A 19149-nucleotide genomic window follows, 5' to 3' on the forward strand; every position below is an offset into this window, starting at 1 on the left:
TAGCCCTAGAGAATGGAATTCTGGTGCATGAGAAGCTTAATGGTTTTTCTTTCTGTCTTTCTCTTCCACTCTGTAAGCTGCAAAGTCTGCTCAGGTCGTGGAGGTGAGGGAGAATGCCCGCAGAAAGAGCAGCCAGGTCTTCAGGAAGCGTTCAGAGGCGTCCAGGAAAAGCCCAAGTTCTGCAGGATCCCCTTTTCATCCTCCCAGCCATCCTGAGTCACCACAGGTGTCTGGCACAAACTTGTTCATGTTCCCAACTTCCCAAGAGGAATTCCGCTTTAACTTTTTTTAGGAAAGTCCCTTGAACATTTATTGTTTTTGTTTCATGGCTGAAAATGTGGCCAAAACCTGTATAATCTTAGGGGGTGGAAGGATGCTGAGCAGGGAAAAAGGATCATGTTGTGGGAAGCATGCATAGGTTCATAGTGAAAAGAGACTAAGTGCCTTAGATCAAGTGTATGTAACAGCTCTACCTATAATGCATACAACTCCACAGACTCAGTCTGTGGGCTGGCTCCTTTCCTCATACACACCTTTAGGAGGTGCCTTTGCAAATGATCAGTATGGAATGAGTTGGACTTTGCGTTTCTTTTATCTTCATGGCAATTCCATGGGATAATCTTTTTGTAAAGGGGAGATTCCCTCCCCCCCCCCCTTTTTTAAATAGCACAAACCAGTTATGATGGGAAGAAGGAGACACATACAGGCAGTAGCACTGTTAACAAGAGGATCCAAGTTTCTACCGGTAAATGAAGAAGGCATCAGGAAGAAGTACTGATATTTATTTTCTGTTAGGCATGAATGGATCCTGTGGCTTTCAAGTTTCACAGGTCCTGGTCAGTATTGGTATCCCCATCCTTTGCAATGTGCAAAGATTCAGCATCACTCAGGGAGAGAGAGAGAGAGTGTGTGTGAATCATAGGCTACTGGCCATTCAGAGTGTAGTCTGAGAGGAGAATTCTATGATGAAGGTCTACAGATTAACTTAAACCAACAAAGTGGTATAGGGACAGCACCAGCTACCACCAGACAAGAAAGGATTTTAGTTTGAGCCGCAGTCCCTTGCTCTCTGGGCCAGTTGGTGGGAGCTCTGTGAAGGAAGCACAGTCAATCTTGGAAAAAGAAGCTTTGCTCTTGAGCAGCCAACTAATGAACAGTAATGACTGACCATACCTAGCTTTCTTTCACCAGAAGGGTGAGTCAGCTCCATGCCAAGCCTTGGGTGGAGGTGAAATAAAGTGGGAGAGCCCAGCAGAGGACTTACTGAAATAAAAATATTTATATGATCAATATCCAATCAGTGAATATTTTTATTTTTTGGACAATTAAATGAGTCTGTTTCCAAAGTCTTGATGATACTTCAGTTAATGTGCCTATGTGTATGCTGTGTGCATGCAGAGCATCCTCCCTAGTGAGGGAGTTTGAAAATCTGAAGGAACAGGCCATGTTTTATATGGAGACCTGACATCACTTGTCCCTGAAGAGCTCCGCTTGAATCTTCTTTTCCTCCCTTTTTGTGGACCAGTAAATCGTCAGAACAAACGGCTGTACAAGCAGATTCTTGAATGTACTGAGAGCAAGAATATTTCCTGGAGAGGACTTCAAAAAACTGTTGCTGAACATAACAAGGAACTTATTTCATTCCTTGACTCAGGTATAATAAATTGCCTCCTGGAGTGTGCATATATTTTTAAAAATCTTTAAAATATATATATATTTATGGCTGCACTCCTGAGGAACATCTAGAGCTTGGAAACAAATTTGATAAGGAGAAGATATATGGTCAGAAAAGGGATAAGTAAAGATGAAGAGAAGAGTGATAGCTTAGCACTTTGAAGGCAATTCTTCTGTTGTATGCGAAGTGCAGCTCTCATGCTGGCTGTATGGAACAGAGCAACAAAGTAGGATTGAAACTCCTTGTGGGTATAAAAAGTTTTTGTATTAAACATGAAAAAGCTGCGTCACTCCCAAAGTTCTAGCATTTGATGCAGTTTACAAAGACACTGCAATAATTTTTTTCCATTGCTGTAGAATTATGGCAGTCTTTTATCCTCACTAGTTTTGTGGTCTCCATTAGGCAAATTTTGTCTTTTTTGTCTTGCTTCCAAAGAAGCTGGAATTAATATAGCAGTTTACCATAAAATCCTGCTATCTCCAAAGATGGCAGGGGACATGAAAACTTCTTCCAAAACTTGGGAGAGCTATTCTGTGGGCTTTTACAGGTCTGTGCTTTGGACCTGTATAAAGCTGGTCTATAAAGCCATATTCCCATATTCATTTCCTTGTGCTTCAGCATGGGAGGATCTAGAATGCAGCTGTTCAGTAAAGGGGTACATTACAGTCCCAGGCAATGATACCTTACCTTTGTAAGTTGGAAAGTTGACTGATCACAAGAATGGGAGTAGGCTGTGTTCAGTTGATGGCTCTTCCACAGACGCACTGTGTCCCTGAGCAAGTCATTCCAACTGTAAAATAGGTATACTGCTTGCCTATTTCAAAGACTTGTTGAAAGTTAGTTAATAAATAATTGCTGTATAAGAAGCGAGCTTACAGCAGTTTTTCACTCCACCCTTGTTGCTTTATCATGCTTGAAGCATCTCTGGACCATTATCAGTTGTTAATGTATCTCTTGACTGTTTTTGGTTGAAACCGCACAAACCAGATGCTGTGGATTCCACAAAAATGTTGTTTCATAGCAAAGACACAGAGGCTTTTAATTTAAATTTTTGTTATCTATTTGGAATCTGGGGGACTTTCCTTGTCACCTTTTGTAAAAATATGGGGCCTAGATTATGTGACTATCCCTGTAAATTATGAGCATCTCTTCGATACCTTCCACCCTTTGCATTTATATATGATTCTTTGTAGCCTTGCATTGCTGGGCCTTTTGTGGCCACATCTCTAGGCTTGCTTGTGCAGTTGGCTTGGCGTGGTAGGGATCATGGACATCTCACAAAGGAGTTGCTTTTGTACTTGGCTGAGTGTTAATGAAAGTCTTGTAGCACAGGCTGACTAGATAGCCTGGTTTTATAGTGCTGGCCGAGTTACACTGAAAGTAGGCGTTTGTTCTGGTTTTCTTATAATGATCTAACCAGCCTTCTGCTGTAACACCCCACCCATTTCCTTACTGGGGAACTTTCAGCTCATACTGCCTGTGTTGCTTCCTGGTGTGTAGGCTGCCTCTACAAGTGAATTGTGCAAAATTGAGGTGCTCCAACTCCTAAAGCATTGTTCCAGTGAAATTTAGTCTGAGGATGGGCAGTCACATACTGCAGCATAGCACTGAAGTGTCTGGGCCCTAAGAATTATCTTTCAGGTGAGGAAGAGAGTGGGTTGTGGAAGCAAGAAGGCTGGAAGGTCGAGGGAGCGGGGGGTTGGTTGCTTGTCAGCCCCCTTTCCTGTGGGAATCGAATATGGCAATCAGAGTGCGGGGGTCCCTCCTTATGATATGGCAGTCAGATGGAGGAAAGTTGCATTGTGAAGTCTTTGTGCACCTCTGATTTGGTGTTAGCAATTTCTAAAAGAAAATTCTATGGATTATTTTATGATAATTTAATTTTTACTTTTCAAAACTCTTACCAGGCAATAATGATCCAACTGCTCACCAAGCTGGATTGTTTGAAAGAAATGCCATTAATTAATGGAATGGATTCATTTATACTGCTAATTGCTGTTGAACTGCCTAGAGAGTGGATTAACCCGAGCTGTATATTTTTACTTGAGGCAATTGTTTTGAATGAGTGCTGCTAACTCCTCTTATAATGATGCATCTTATAGTTGTGGGAAAGTGAGGGTGTTGAAGAGGGTGGAGAATTAAAATTCAGTAGTACCCACTGACGAATATGCACTGTGATCCACTGGAGAGAGAGGGTTTCCTGTTGGAGCCCAAAGTGGCATTGTGCAAATTTAAGGCCCTGATTCACCAAAGTGCTTTCAGCATGTGAGTGGTCCCCATTCACATAGCTGTCAAGCACATGCTAAAGTGATTTGCTGAATTGGGGACTTTATTTTGTTTCAGTAGATCAAAGGGGCAAATGATAGACTAGAAAAAGTTGAGGCTGATCTTCATTATAGGCAGAGCTGATAGCACTGCCTGCAGTTAAGATTGTCTGCCACTTTCCATTATAAGATGTGTTTTTGGTTGCTTATAACAAAGGCTACAATTTTGAGCCAGAGGTCACAGAAGTCAGGGAATCTGACTTCCAAAGACCTCCGTAACTTCAGCCCCGGGGACTGGGAGCTGCAGGGTCCTGTCAGCTCCTCAGCTGCAGGGAGCTCCCGGCCACTGTGGGCAGGGGAGGTACCCTGAAGTTCCCAGCTGCTACAGGTGACATGGGGACCCCTGCAGCTCCTCGGCCACCATGGCAGCAGGGGGATTCCTGCAGCTCCCCGCCAGCTGCAGCAGGACAGGGGGATCGGCAGGGCAGGTGGACCCCCAGAGCTCCCTGGCCACCCCAGCGGGGCAGAGGGACCCCCAGAGCTCCCTGGCCCCCATCATGGGGGGGGAAGGCAGGGGGATCCCTGCAGCTCCCCGCCACTGCGGAGACAGGGAAACCCTGGAGCTCTGAGCCCCCACAGGTGGTGGGGGCCCCGCAGCTGCCCAGCCCCTTCCCATTTTATCATGGATATTTTTAGTAAAAGTCAGGGACAGGTCACGGGCTTCTGTGAATTTTTCTTTATTGCCCGTGACCTGTCCTTGACTTTTACTAAAAATACCCCGACAAAAACTTAGCCTTACTCATAACATTGCCAAATTTCCAGCTATTTGGGCAGAAATTTTCCATGCCAGCTGTTTGCCTCAGGCTGCAATTTTTTTTTTTATTTTAATTTAATTTTTTTTAAATTTTAGTTAAAAGCGAGTGGCCATTTCTAAGAATGAGGTTGGGGAAAAGACGCCATTTGCTTGTGCTGGAAAAAAGAAAATCTTACATCCATTTCATTGAGACGCTCTAGTGTCCCCATGTTGTGGAGGGGGGACTTGAAATTTCACTGGGAATGGGGCAGGAGCTTGGCCCTCATATCAGGAACGTGTGTTTTGACATCCCTGTGAATATCTGACTAAATTTGGCCAAGTTATAAACCTTTGATAAATCTCAGTTTGCTCAGACTCAGTGGACACTTGTTAGAGTTTGATAGCTAAATCTGAGGTTTTTCTTTGAGTGCTTGCTCATGTCGATTCCAATATAGGGGTGCAGGTGTTGTGTGCACCGTCCCTGGAAATTTTTCCAGCTGGTGGTATCTGTCGGGTCAATTCTGGTACATAGGCACCTGCCAACCTGCTGCCTCCTCAGTTCCTTCTTTCTGACTGTGATGGTTGCTGGAACGCTCTTGTTCTCTTGCGCTGCAAGCAAATACTCATCGCCAGTGCCGAACAAAAGGACAAAGAAGTTGGACTGGGGACGATCCTCTTTGGGAAAAGTGACAGACAAAGTGAGACCTGTGCCAGGCTACTCTCACACTGACGACGGCCAGCCTGCACCATTGATTCTGACCCCGGGAAGGGACCCATCGAGTCCAGTGCGCATGGACTCACCACCTAGAGTGAGCCAGAAAGATGACTCAGCCCTGGCCATGCCAACTACGCCAGAGGCATATGAGCCAGCAAAAGGCTTTCAGTCCCTTCCAGCACCTTCTCTGAGACAAGGCCCATCGGAGGTAGGCCTGATACCGCAGGAATTGTCCCATGTATGCAAGTACCTCTCTTGGGCAAGCCTTCAATGATGGTGAAACACTGCCTGGTATCTCATTCATCCTCTAGAGACTCCACTCCTCGCTGATCACAGTCCTGGCACTGCTCGCAATCACAGCACCGATTGGAATCCCGACACCAGTCATGACCCCGGCACCATCCCACATTGAAGCACCAGTCACATTCCTGGACCAAATCATCATCAAGGCACCGCTCCTCAGTCGTGATACCACCACACGGCATGGGTGGGTAAGGCACCTCCGTGGTCACCCAGAAGTGGGTCCTCAAGCTCAAAGTCGATGGCGAGGTCATATACCTTGCAACGGAGCAGACATCTAGCAAGACCTTGGGCATCCTGTGCCAGTGACCCAGGGGTTGACCCAGCCAACATGGCCACCTGTGCAGTGGCAGAGGCCACTACAGTGGCCAATGTGGACTCCGTGGGCAGCACGATCCTACCGAGCCTTCCACATGGGTCGGTCCCACTCGGCACCCTGGAAGGCAAGGGCACCTCCACCTTCCCCTTTGGAGAAGGGTTCAGTTCGGAGCGCAGAAGTGGATGAGACCCAGGATACCCCTGCGGGGGAGTGACCAGCAACGAAAGACATGAAGGCCCAGATGACAGTACAAGCCTCCTCATCATCTTCCCCTGATGAGGCAGTCCATAGCACCCACACAAGATGATTACAAGGCCCATCAGGAGCTCTTGTGTCGGGTGGCTCAAATCCTGAATGTGCCAGGGCTGACTCCTCTATCTCTTCTGCTTGTAGACATACTGGCACACTCAGGTCCAGCCAGAGTGGCCCTACCTTTAAACGAGGTCATTCTCTAGCCCATCAAGGCTTTGCAGGTGGAACGGAAGTAAGGGAAAGCTCAGTGGTTTGGGCATTGGCCTGCGAAACCCAGGGTTGTGAGTTAAATCCTTGAGGGGGCTGTTTAGGGATCTGGGGCAAAAATTGGGGCTTGGCCCTGCTTTGAGCCGGGGGTTGGACTAGATGACCTCCTGAGGTCCCTTCCAACCCTGATATTCTATGATTCTATTAGTACCTTTATACCCATCCCCCATCGGGTTCCCTAGTTGTGGCTGCTGCCAATGAGTGGGGGAGAGAGGGACAACAAGGACCCTCACCTAAGGCAAAGGAGGCCAGGAAACTGGACCTGTTGGGGAGAAAAGTCTGCTCTATGCAGAGCCTCCAACTGAGGAGGCCCGCCTAAGTTGCTTACCATTTTAATTCATGGTCTGCCATGTTAAAGTTCAAGGAACTCTCATCAACAGAGTCCAGATCAGAGTTTGCAGCTTCGATGGAGGACGGTAAGGCTGTATCCAAGGCATCCCTCCAGGCGGCTTTTGGGCCATGGCCACAGCCGTCATGATGAGGTGGAGCTCTTGGCTCCAATCCTCTGGACTCCCCCATGAGGTCCAGGAAACAATTTAGGACCTGCTGTTTGAGGGAACTTCCCTCTTTTCAGACTAGACAGACACCCGCCTAAATAGTCTGAAGGATTCCAGGGCCACTCTGAAGTCGTTAGGACTTCACATGCTGGCCCCAGTTCGTAAACATTATGGGCCGATTCCACCAGCCTCAACAGCAGAGGCAGGACTTCAGTCAGCAGAGAAACAAGGGCTTTAGGAGGAGACATACACCTCACGCCCCTTCAACATCCATGTCTGCACCTGCAAAACAACCTGCGGGGTCTAAGCAGTCCTTATGAGGGCGTGCCTGAGGACAATGCAGAGACGTGGTGGAAGGGCACGTGAACCTCATACAATCCACTTTCAGGAACCTGGGGCTCCTGATAAACAAACACAAGTCGACTTTCTCTCCTATACAAAGGAGTTCATAGAAGCAGTTCTCGACTCGAACCAGGCCAGAGCCTCCTTGCCAAAGAACCACTTCCGGGCCTTCAAAGAGATCATAAACGACCCGAGGTCCTTTTCCCATCACCATGGCACGAAGATGCTTGAGGTTCCTGGGATATATGGCCTCCTATACCTACGCGGTGCAACATGTGCAGCTCAGACTGTGGCCTCTTCAAGCATGGCTGGCATTGATATATATAACAGGCTGTCACCTGCCGGACAAGGTGGTCACTCTTCCCCCAGCAGTAACGCTCACTCTTCAGTGGTGGCTGGACCAGGACACAGTGTGTGCCAGAGTCCCCTTCACAGTGCCCGTCCCTTCAATGATGCTGGTAACTGATGCCTTGGACATGGGATGGGGAGCTCACTCCTCAGGACACCAGAGGAATTAGCCCTACAAATCAATGTCTGGGAGCTAAGTGGTGAGCCTAGCCTGTCAGGTGTTCTGTCACAACCTACATGGCAAATGCGTGTCAGTCCTCAGATAATCGACCATGATGTTTTATATAAACAAACAAAGGGGGGCTCGCTCCTCTCCCCTGTGCCAGGAAGTGCTGGTTCTATGGGGATACTGCATAGCTCACCCCATTCACCTGGAAGCCTCCTATCTACCAGGTGCTCAGAACGGGGTGGCGGACCACCTGAGCAGATTCGTCACCAATCATCACGAGTGGTCCATCCAACCAGACATCTTGAATGCAGTTTTCCAGAAATGGGGTTCTCCCTAGGTGGAGCTGTTTGCGACCAGGTTCAATAGGAAATGTCCCCAGTTTTGCCTGTACCTAGGAAACAGCCCGAGCTCACTCTCAGGTGCCTTTCTCCTTCCCTGGGGAGGGAAGTTTCTCTACACCTTTCCCCCCCCTCCCCCCTTCCACAGGGTCTTGCTTAAGGTAAGGAGGGACGAGGTGCACATAATCCTTATAGCACCAGCATGGCTGCGCCTGCATTGTTTCACAACCTTGCTGGTCCACTCAATAGACACGCCAGTCAGCCTTCTGGTGCTGCCAGACTTGAACTCCCAGGAGCACGGACATATGCTCCACCCCAATCTCAAGTCCCTACACTTGACAGCCCGGAAGCTCCATGGCTGAATGAGGCAGAACGGAGTTTCTCGGCATTGGTGCGTGCTTTTCTTATGGATAGCAGAAAGCTGTCAATTAGAATGGCCTATTTGGCTAAGTGGAAGCGGTTTACGCTGTGGTCACTGTGGAGAAAGATCCTACCTTTGGAGGCCCCACTGCCCGTTGTCCTGGACTACTTGCACTACTTGAAAAAGGAAGGTCTTGCGGTATCATCCATCAGGATTCACTTTGCTGCAATCTCAGCATTCCACCCAGTGGCAAATGGCCAGTCGGTATTTTCAAATCCGATCTGCGCCCGATTCTTGAAGGGATTAGAGTGTTTGTATCTACAGGTGCACCAATGTTTGCCTCCTTGGGACCTCAACCGGGTAGTGTCAAGACTGATGGGACCACCGTTCGAGCCAGTGGCAACATGCCCCTTGCTCTACTTATCCAGGAAGACTTCCTAGTAGCCATTACTTAGGCCAGAAGAGTCTCAGAAATCCAGGCCCTCCCCTCTGAACCCACTGTATATGTTTAAGGTCTGACTTTGACCACATCCATCCTTTCTCCTGAAAGTGGTCTCACATTTTCACAGTAGCCAGGACATTTTTCTTCCGGTCTTCTATCCCAAGCCTCATGCTAATAGGCAAGAGCAGAAACTGCTACACTTTCTGGACGTTAGAGGTGCATTGGCCTTTTACATAGAAAGGACCAAGCCATTCTGAAAGACAACTCCAGCTTTTCATCGCTATCGCAGACAGGATGAAGGGGAACCCTGTCTCAGTACAGAGAATCTCCTCTTGGATCACATCTGCATCCGCATGTGCTATGACCTAGCTAAAGTGTCACCTCCACACTTGACAGCCTTTAATAAAATTTACTTTTTTTAAGGCCAGGATTGGATTTTTGATGTCCTCCACACTCCACAAGATCTCAAGCCTCTTCAGCAGCATTCGTGGCTCAAATCCCAATCCTGGTTATCTGCCGGGTTGCAACCTGGTCTTCCATACACCGATTCACCTCACGCTATGCCATGACTCAACAGTCCAGAAATTATGCAGCTTTTGGCACAGCAGTCTTCCGGTCTGTGTCGCAGCGAAACTCTGATCCTATCTCCTAACTGATTGCTTGGGAATCAACTACATTGGAATGGACATGAGTAAGCACTCAAAGGAAAAAAGACGGTTACTAACCTTTCCTAACTGTTGTTCTTCGAGATGTGTTGCTCATGTCCATTCCACAACCAACCCATCTGCACCTTTGTTGGAGTTGCTGGCAAGAAGAAACTGAGGAGGCGGCGGGTCGGCAGGTGCCTATATACTGCGCCATGAAGGTGCCACTCCAGGAGGCACCAGAGTCGATCCAACAGATACCAATAGGGGAAAAACTTCCGGCAATGGTGCATGCGGCACGCACACACCTATATTGGAATGGACATGACCAACACATCTCAAAGAACAACAGCTTTATGGAAAGGTTAGAAACCATCAATAACAGACCTAAAAGTGTCAATTCTTCAACAACAAAAACTTCAAAAACAGACTCCAACGTGAAACCGCAGAACTGGAATTAATTTGCAGATTGGACACCATCACGTTAGGCCTGAATAAAGACTGGGAGTGGTTGGGTCATTACAAAACCTAAACCTAATTTCCCCCTACTGTTACTCAACCTTCTTGTCAACTGTTTGAAATGGGCCACTCTCATTACCACTACAAAAGTTATTTTTCCTCCCTTGGTATCCTACTGTTAATTGAATTGTCTCGTTAGACTGACCTCACACTTGGTAAGGCAACTCCCATCTTTTCATGTATTTATATCTGCTCCTGTCTTTTCCACTCCATGTATCTGATGAAGTGGGTTCTAGCCCATGAAAGCTTATGCCCAAATAAATTTGTTAGTCTCTAAGGTGCCATGACTCCTCATCTTTTTCTGTTTGCACTAAGTATGCTCCATCCCCACAGGGCGATTGAGCATGTTCCATCCTAGGGCTGCAGGGGCTGAGCAGCACTTCCCTTGCAATTGCTCCTCCTGGTTGCCAAGAGGCTACTGAGGTGCTGGAGGCCAGAACTGAGCAGGGAGATTGTCTGTCTCTCCTGGGCTCTCAGGGTCCACCCTTGCAGGCGCCCTGGCAGTGAGGAGGAGGAGGATACTTTATTGGAATACAGAGGGGTGAGGAATGGCATCTGGGAATGAGGAGGTTGTGGGTAGAGGGGGGAAAGGAGCTGGAGGTGGGTAGAGACTGGCCAGGGACACATAAACTGAAGGGTCTATAACCATTAGAGTGCACTCTCCTCCAGAACTTGGAGCTGAATCCAGAAGTCCTCAGTCTCTACATTCCTCTGTTGTCAGCAAATAACTGTGAAATCCATTGGCAAAGTGTGTGTCTAGTGCAGGGGTCTCAAACTCAAATGACCACAAGGGCCACATGAGGACTAGTACATTGGCCCGAGGGCCGCACCACTGACCACCCCCCCCCCCCGCTGCCCTGGCCCTGCCCCCACTCCACCCCTTCCGTGAGGCCCCGCCCCTGCCCCACCTCTTCCCACCCCTTCCCTGCCCCCATTCCAACCCCTTCCCTGAAATCCCCACCCTAACTCTGCCCCCTCCCTGCCCCCAGTGGGTGCAGGAGGGGTGCGGGGTGCGGCAGGGGGCTCAGGGCAGGGGGTTGGGGTGCAGGAGGGGTGTGGCAGGGGGCTTAGGGCAGGGGGTCGGCTGCAGGAGCGGTTCAGGGGGCGGGTCCGGCCCGGCACGCACTGGGCGCAGGGCAGGCTCCCTGCCCCGCCCTGCCCTGCCCTCCCCTGCCCTGCCCCCGTGCCACTCCGGGAAGCGGCCAGAACCTGGGGGGGCACAGGGGTCTGTGTGTTGCTCTGGCCGCGCCTCCAGTTACCTCCCCTGAAGCTCCCATTGGCCGCGGTTTCCCGTTCCCGGCCAATGGGAGCTTTGGGGGAGGTACCTGGAGGAGTGGCCAGGGCAACACACAGACTCCTGTACCCCCCCAGGTACCGGCCGCTTCCTGGAGCAGCGCAGGGGCAGGGCAGGCAGGCAGGCAGGGAGCCTGCCCTGCCTCCAGTGCACGCCGGGCTGGAGCCACTCTAGGTAAAAGCTGGGGAAGCGGGGGTGCCGTGGGGAGCTGGTGGGCCGCAGAAAATAACCCCGCAGGCTGCATGTGGCCCACAGGCCACGTGTTTGAAACCCCTGGTCTAGTGACTGGTCTACATACGGTAACAGCCTACTACAGCTACCATTCACTCCATTAATTCAGGTGGTAGAGATCTGTGCTGAAGATATAAAGAGTCAACCCGGGGGATTGGGTTTGGAGGGGGAATCAATATAGTTTCATAGAATCATAGAATCATAGAATATCAGGGTTGGAAGGGACCCCAGAAGGTCATCTAGTCCAACCCCCTGCTCAAAGCAGGACCAAGTCCCAGTTAAATCATCCCAGCCAGGGCTTTGTCAAGCCTGACCTTAAAAACCTCTAAGGAAGGAGATTCTACCACCTCCCTAGGTAACGCATTCCAGTGTTTCACCACCCTCTTAGTGAAAAAGTTTTTCCTAATATCCAATCTAAACCTCCCCCATTGCAACTTGAGACCATTACTCCTCGTTCTGTCATCTGCTACCATTGAGAACAATCTAGAGCCATCCTCTTTGGAACCCCCTTTCAGGTAGTTGAAAGCAGCTATCAAATCCCCCCTCATTCTTCTCTTCTGCAGACTAAACAATCCCAGCTCCCTCAGCCTCTCCTCATAAGTCATGTGCTCTAGACCCCTAATCATTTTTGTTGCCCTTCGCTGGACTCTTTCCAATTTATCCACATCCTTCTTGTAGTGTGGGGCCCAAAACTGGACACAGTACTCCAGATGAGGCCTCACCAGTGTCGAATAGAGGGGAACGATCACGTCCCTCGATCTGCTCGCTATGCCCCTACTTATACATCCCAAAATGCCATTGGCCTTCTTGGCAACAAGGGCACACTGCTGACTCATATCCAGCTTCTCGTCCACTGTCACCCCTAGGTCCTTTTCTGCAGAACTGCTGCCTAGCCATTCGGTCCCTAGTCTGTAGCGGTGCATTGGATTCTTCCATCCTAAGTGCAGGACCCTGCACTTATCCTTATTGAACCTCATCAGATTTCTTTTGGCCCAATCCTCCAATTTGTCTAGGTCCTTCTGTATCCTATCCCTCCCCTCCAGCGTATCTACCACTCCTCCCAGTTTAGTATCATCCGCAAATTTGCTGAGAGTGCAATCCACACCATCCTCCAGATCATTTATGAAGATATTGAACAAAACGGGCCCCAGGACCGACCCCTGGGGCACTCCACTTGACACCGGCTGCCAACTAGACATGGAGCCATTGATCACTACCCGTTGAGCCCGACAATCTAGCCAGCTTTCTACCCACCTTATAGTGCATTCATCCAGCCCATACTTCCTTAACTTGCTGACAAGAATGCTGTGGGAGACCGTGTCAAAAGCTTTGCTAAAGTCAAGAAACAATACATCCACTGCTTTCCCTTCATCCACAGAACCAGTAATCTCATCATAAAAGGCGATTAGATTAGTCAGGCATGACCTTCCCTTGGTGAATCCATGCTGACTGTTCCTGATCCCTTTCCTCTCCTCTAAGTGCTTCAGGATTGATTCTTTGAGGACCTGCTCCATGATTTTTCCAGGGACTGAGGTGAGGCTGACTGGCCTGTAGTTCCCAGGATCCTCCTTCTTCCCTTTTTTAAAGATGGGCACTACATTAGCCTTTTTCCAGTCATCCGGGACTTCCCCCGTTCGCCATGAGTTTTCAAAGATAATGGCCAAGGGCTCTGCAATCACAGCCGCCAATTCCCTCAGCACTCTCGGATGCAATTCGTCCGGCCCCATGGACTTGTGCACGTCCAGCTTTTCTAAATAGTCCCTAACCACCTCTATCTCTACAGAGGGCTGGCCATCTCTTCCCCATTTTGTGATGCCCAGCACAGCAGTCTGGGAGCTGACCTTGTTAGTGAAAACAGAGGCAAAAAAAGCATTGAGTACATTAGCTTTTTCCACATCCTCTGTCACTAGGTTGCCTCCCTCATTCAGTAAGGGGCCCACACTTTCCTTGGCTTTCTTCTTGTTGCCAACATACCTGAAGAAACCCTTCTTGTTACTCTTGACATCTCTTGCTAGCTGCAGCTCCAGGTGCGATTTGGCCCTCCTGATATCTTTCCTACATGCCCGAGCAATATTTTTATACTCTTCCCTGGTCATATGTCCAACCTTCCACTCCTTGTAAGCTTGTAAGAGTTTCATGTGATGGCATTTGTTTTTTCAGGGTTTTTTTTATACTAGTAAATTACATCCAAAACAATTATGTTAAAAGAATATTAAGGTTGGAGTCAAAAGGTTGGAAATGGCAGAACTGAGGTTGCTGGTGCCCTGGGGTGAGCCTCTGTCATCGTGCAGAGTGAGTAATGGATGGGAGAAGGCCAAAATTCTCTTCCAGCTCAGGGTTATTTCACAAAGAAGCAGGGAGTGGGTTGGAAACAAAGAAATTTGAGTTGTTTTTGCTGGTCATTGAGCTGAGGAGTGTTATATGGCGGAGGCAGCCAACACCTGGGCACAGTCTCTGTCCCTTTTTGGCTTGGCACCCTCATCTGTAATAATATCCCACAGCAAGGGCTCTGAAACACAATCCCATTCCAGTCAGGCCCTGGAAAGAGCAGCACCACCAGTCAAACTTTCCCTACTCACTGATTGGCCCAGTACTGACAGCTCCTTTTATCAGTTTCCATTTTGGCTGTGATACCCAATGCTAAGAGCTGATTGGCCAACCGCCTCCTCCTTCCCCCTGGGATTGGTTGAAGGAGTGAACTGATTGGTCCCTGGGCTGCCCATGTTGTGCATGAAGTAATCAGGTGTGACAGCAGAGCATTCGAGTGCCTAGACATAGAAGAACAGCCAACGGGAGATCTTGGGCTCCCTGCAAAGGTGCAGCTGGAGTTATCTGTGGAGTCCCAGCAACCACTTCCATCATCTGCTTGACTGCCTCTCCCCAAGGCCAGCAGAGAGAGAAGCCACCTGAAGTCACTCCCACTGAACCTTTATCTAAAGTAACAGTTTGTTTATCATTCACCTTGGTCATTTAATCTTTTTTTTTAATAGTGTTAAAGAGGGTGGGGAAAACTGCATTTAACAATCATTGGGGGAGAAAATATTTTATATCTTCAACTAAAAATGAATCCTGAATTACAATTTTTTTTTAAATCAAACAAAAGAAAACCTTGATATTTAATTAAAACAGCAGCCAAGGAAATAATCAATACTCGATTTAAACATAATAAAAGAAAAGACTTAATATTCAGGCTCCAAGGAGGAATTGGACTTGGAGCTAACTAATTTCACATAGAAACTCTAGCTGTGAAGTTCCTGACCTAGGATTCTTTGGTACTCTCTTCCCCTGAAGATATTCTCTCCCCCCCTCTCCGCCCCCCCCCACCCCCCAAGAGACTGCAACTAAAAGTTTCAAGCCAGTAAAAAAAGAAATATTGGTGTTTTGGGACTATAAAGAGCTGGCAGGCATAAGCTTGTAACTTTCCACTGAAGCTGTTTTCTTCAAAAGGTAGAAGAAATCATTTTATTTTCCTCTCTTGAAGAAAATATCTGTTTTATTGGCTGTTTACTGCTTATGCTATTTTCTTTCTTTGGTATTTTCATCTGAAGAATGCTTTTTAAGCTAAGTTTGCTTAATTTTTTTTTTGAACATTTTTCTAAGTAAATTAGAGTGTGGTTTAATTACTGGTCCTCTTCATAGTAGTAGACCTTTTCCCCCTTGACAGTGAAAACAGTGAGGCTTGTGAATTGAACCTTTGTGTTGGTTGGCAGATCTCTCTCTCTCTCTCTCTCTCTCTCAGGTCTATCTAAGGCACCTATCTTCCTAGTGTCTAAGTGTCGAGATGGAAGAAGTGTGGGTTGTCTACTTGTGCCTGTTCTTGCTTGTCTTGGTGCTTATTTTAAGGAAGCATGACCCAGATTTGGAGGCCGCAAAGAAAGTTACAGAAACACGAAGCACCCCAGTGCCAACCACCTATTATTCCAGTGATGCTGGCAAACATCTGGAATACACCGAAGAAGAGATGGAGAAATCCCTGGAGAGGCTAACCAGCATCTTGTTTGAGGTAGATGCTAGAAAAAGGGAAACCCACCATGAGCAGAAAACAGCAAAGGCAGAAGCCTATCACCATCACAAAGCACCTGATGCAGAGTCTGAAACTAAAGAGCTAATGGGAAAGGGGCCAGGACATTCCCAGCATCTATCTAGCCAGCACAGGGTTCAGGTAATGGAGCAAGGCCACCCAAGAATTTCAGAGTCAGCACTACATTGAGCTCTTGGTTGATATATTGAGTCTTGTTGAAATATATATGGTGGGTCGGTGGGTGGGGATGTGTATGTATGTAATACACATACACACACACACACACACACACACACACACACACAGAGGCTTATGCTGTATTTCAACATGATCCAACAGTTCAACCCTAAGCTCCATGTAGTGTGTATGGGCTATAGATATTTCCCACTTGTGTGTATATGAACCTGGTAAATCCACCTTATTTTTGACTGTACTAAGCATATAAGTAACTAGGATTTTTTTTATTTTAAGAAATAATGGGCCAGATCCTCAGCTAGTACAAATCTGCAAAACTCCTTAGATTTTAATGCATCTGCATCCATTTAAACCAGCTGAGGATCTGGTCCAATATGTATAGATGCTCTTCTGACACCCACCCTTGCCTGTTGCAGGCATAATGCTGAATGATGGACAGTGTTTATATATATATATATATATATATTTGCCCTAATGTGGGGTGATAATTCATATTATTTTGGTATTGTTCCTAACTCCTAAGAATATGAAAGATGCTGTTGTAGACTTGTAAAATTCAACTTGCCCTGGGCAAGTAATTTTTTTAAGGGTGTAACCCCTTGGGGTTTAGAGAGCATGGCCCTTTTAAATCTTTTCCCTATTGGGGCGGGGGAGCAGTGAGAGAAAGGAGGGAAACTTGAGGGTGTGGCTGTGGAGCCCAGGGAGAGAAGGGCTGCAGCAGGGAGGCCCTGGACAAAGTGAAGGAGAGAGAACCTGCCTGAAGCCTGGGAAGGACAGGGCGGCCGATCGGGGACACCCCAGGACAGGAGCCAGGAGGAGCACTGTGCCAGGGAGGAATTGCCCAAGAAGGACAGGCCGGAGCTGGACCCATTATCACAGCTGCCCAGAGATGCATGGGGCTGTGAGTACTGGGGCTTGTGACTCTACATTGGGAATAAGGAGGGAGGCTGCTAGTTAGTTAAGTGAGGAGGTTGTCGCCCTGTATGGCTTTGCAGAGAGCAGCAGAAGAGGGCACCGGAGGGGTTTGTTGGGGAAAGTTGACTGGCGCCAAAGACGACCAGGAGCACCCAAGACTCAGCACTGGACTGGAACTTTGCTCAGGACTCCTGAACTCTGTGTTCAGACACATTGCTCAGCGTCTGCCCTTTCAGACTGTGCTACCACTGGGTTGTGGGGCCTTGGTTTGGATGCAACCCTGTTCTACTTCTCCCCCTACATTTTCCCCTTGTTGTTTTTTTTCCTCTCATCCCTCTGTAAATAAATATCTCCCTTTGTTATATCCATTGTACTTTTCCTGTGGGTGTGTGTGTTCACTCTGGGGGGGTTGGAACAGGTGTCCCTGGGGTGGAAGGAATTTTTCCTGCTGCATTCCTGCGCGCGCCGTCTCTTGGCCAGAGCTGCCTGCAGAGCAGACTCCATCTTGGCCATGAGGGCGCTAAAGTTACAAGGGGTTGGAGACAAGTTAAATACCTTTATTTTTTTAAATCATTGCTGTCATCACAATAAATCAGATTTTTGTGCTTGGGCTGACAGTTTTGTGGCAGTTTTGCAAAACTCTATTACTCTCTGCTAGCAGCTGTCTTCCATTGCCAGTACCCCACTAGTGAGATAAGAAATTCTTTGCTCAAGGGGAGATATTCTAAAGGCTGAGTCCCTGATGCCCAGAGGGGCAGACAGGCACTTGATGTCAATATCCCATTTCTTGTCAAAGCAGCAAGAGATGCTCCCAACTTCCCCTGGTATGAGTTACCACTGCATACTGCCTTTTCAGTTAACTAGACTCTGAGCAGCTGACTAAGAAATCCCATTTTAAATTCCCAGTCATCAGCAGCTGACAGAGTGGCTATTTATGGATTAAAATAGTCTAACTAAAGGGAGGTAGAGGTGGAGGATATCCATATGTGAGATTATTTCATGCAGCATATATTGAGAGACCCAATAACTCAGTTAACGACAAACTCCCTGGCATGTATTTTTTTGAAGTGTAGGTGCTGTTAGTTTTATTCTCTCTTCAGTAGGCTGAAAATGGCAAAGATCTGTATTTGAAGTACTGTGGCTCATCCAGTGGAATAATGGCATTCGTTTTTGTTTATAGACCCTGTCATAACCATAAGGTAGCCTAAAATTCCTTCTTACCTGTAAGGGGTTAAGAAGCTCAAATAACCTGGTTGGCACCTCACCAAAGGAACCAATGAGGACAAAAGATACTTTCAAATCTGGGGAGGGGCGGGGGAGGCTTTGTTTTGGGTTCTTTGTTTCTATGTTCGTTTGCTCTTGGGACTAAGAGGGACCGGACATCAATCCATGTCCTCCAAACCATCCTGAACCAGTCTCTCATATTACAGAAATTGTAAGTACAGCCAGGCAAGGCATATTAGTTTATCTTGGTTTTCTCAACTTGCGAATTTTTCCCTTTGCTGGAGGGAGGTTTATCCCTGTTTTGTTGTAACTTTGAAACTAAGGGGGTTCCTCTGTGTTTTGTGCATCTTTTGTTACCCTGTAAAGTTATCTTCCAACCTGATCTTACAGAGAGGATTTTTACCTTTTCTTTCTTTTTTTTTTTTTTTTTTTTTTTTAATTCTTCTTTTAAGAACTGATTGATTTATTTTTATTTTTTTTCAGTGTCCAAAGATCCAGGGATTTGGGTCTGTGTTCACTTTGTAACCAATTGGTTAGGATATTATTCTCAAGCCTCCCCAGGAAAGGGGGTGTAAGGGCTTTGATTAATGGGCCATTTAGATGCACCAGAAAGTGCAGCTGTAGATGAAGACTTTTGGGTCTTGATCCAGGAGGCTATGAGACACTTTGATCCTTCCACTGTACTAGCAGTCTGAGGGTGTTTTCACCTTTTAATGTCTTATAATAATTCAAAGTGAATTTAGTGTTGGTGGAAGGAGGTGGTTTGGGACCTCTCAGGATTGGAGTCTTCCATTTATTCATTGAGCAGAGACCGTTTGGAAGGTAGCATGCACGCTTACCCCACTACGTGCCTGAACCTTCTGCTGAGCTGGCCTCCTCTGGGGCTCAGTCTCCATGGTTCACTCAGCCCTGAAAGTGCCAGCAGTAGCGCCAGTTGTGCTGGTGATTTTTGAGATGTGGATCATTATCCATTAGGAACTGGACCAAGACCAATTCATTTCACATAGGTTGCCCAATAGCCATT

The 19149-nt window shown here is 47.6% G+C and overlaps 1 protein-coding gene across 10 annotated transcripts in view; it reads left to right on the top strand.

The window, feature by feature from the left end:
- LOC114022600 overlaps positions 1 to 15954 on the top strand; it is a 41373-nt gene extending 25419 nt beyond the window's left edge. For 3 of the 10 annotated variants that reach the window (XM_037910132.2, XM_043524367.1, XM_043524368.1), the window contains exons 8-9: positions 78 to 226; positions 15510 to 15954. In XM_037910132.2, coding sequence (XP_037766060.1) covers positions 78 to 226; positions 15510 to 15536 — 176 coding nt within the window. In that variant the 3' untranslated portion in view covers positions 15537 to 15954. Of the gene's footprint in view, positions 1 to 77; positions 1298 to 9510; positions 10170 to 15509 lie in introns of those variants that run through there. The other 7 variants (XM_043524364.1, XM_037910131.2, XM_043524365.1 and 4 more) reach the window with 4 other exon arrangements.
- Positions 15955 to 19149: the final 3195 nt, after the last annotated feature.

Source organism: Chelonia mydas, chromosome 10, assembly GCF_015237465.2.
Source record: "Chelonia mydas isolate rCheMyd1 chromosome 10, rCheMyd1.pri.v2, whole genome shotgun sequence".
NCBI lineage: Eukaryota > Metazoa > Chordata > Testudines > Cheloniidae > Chelonia > Chelonia mydas.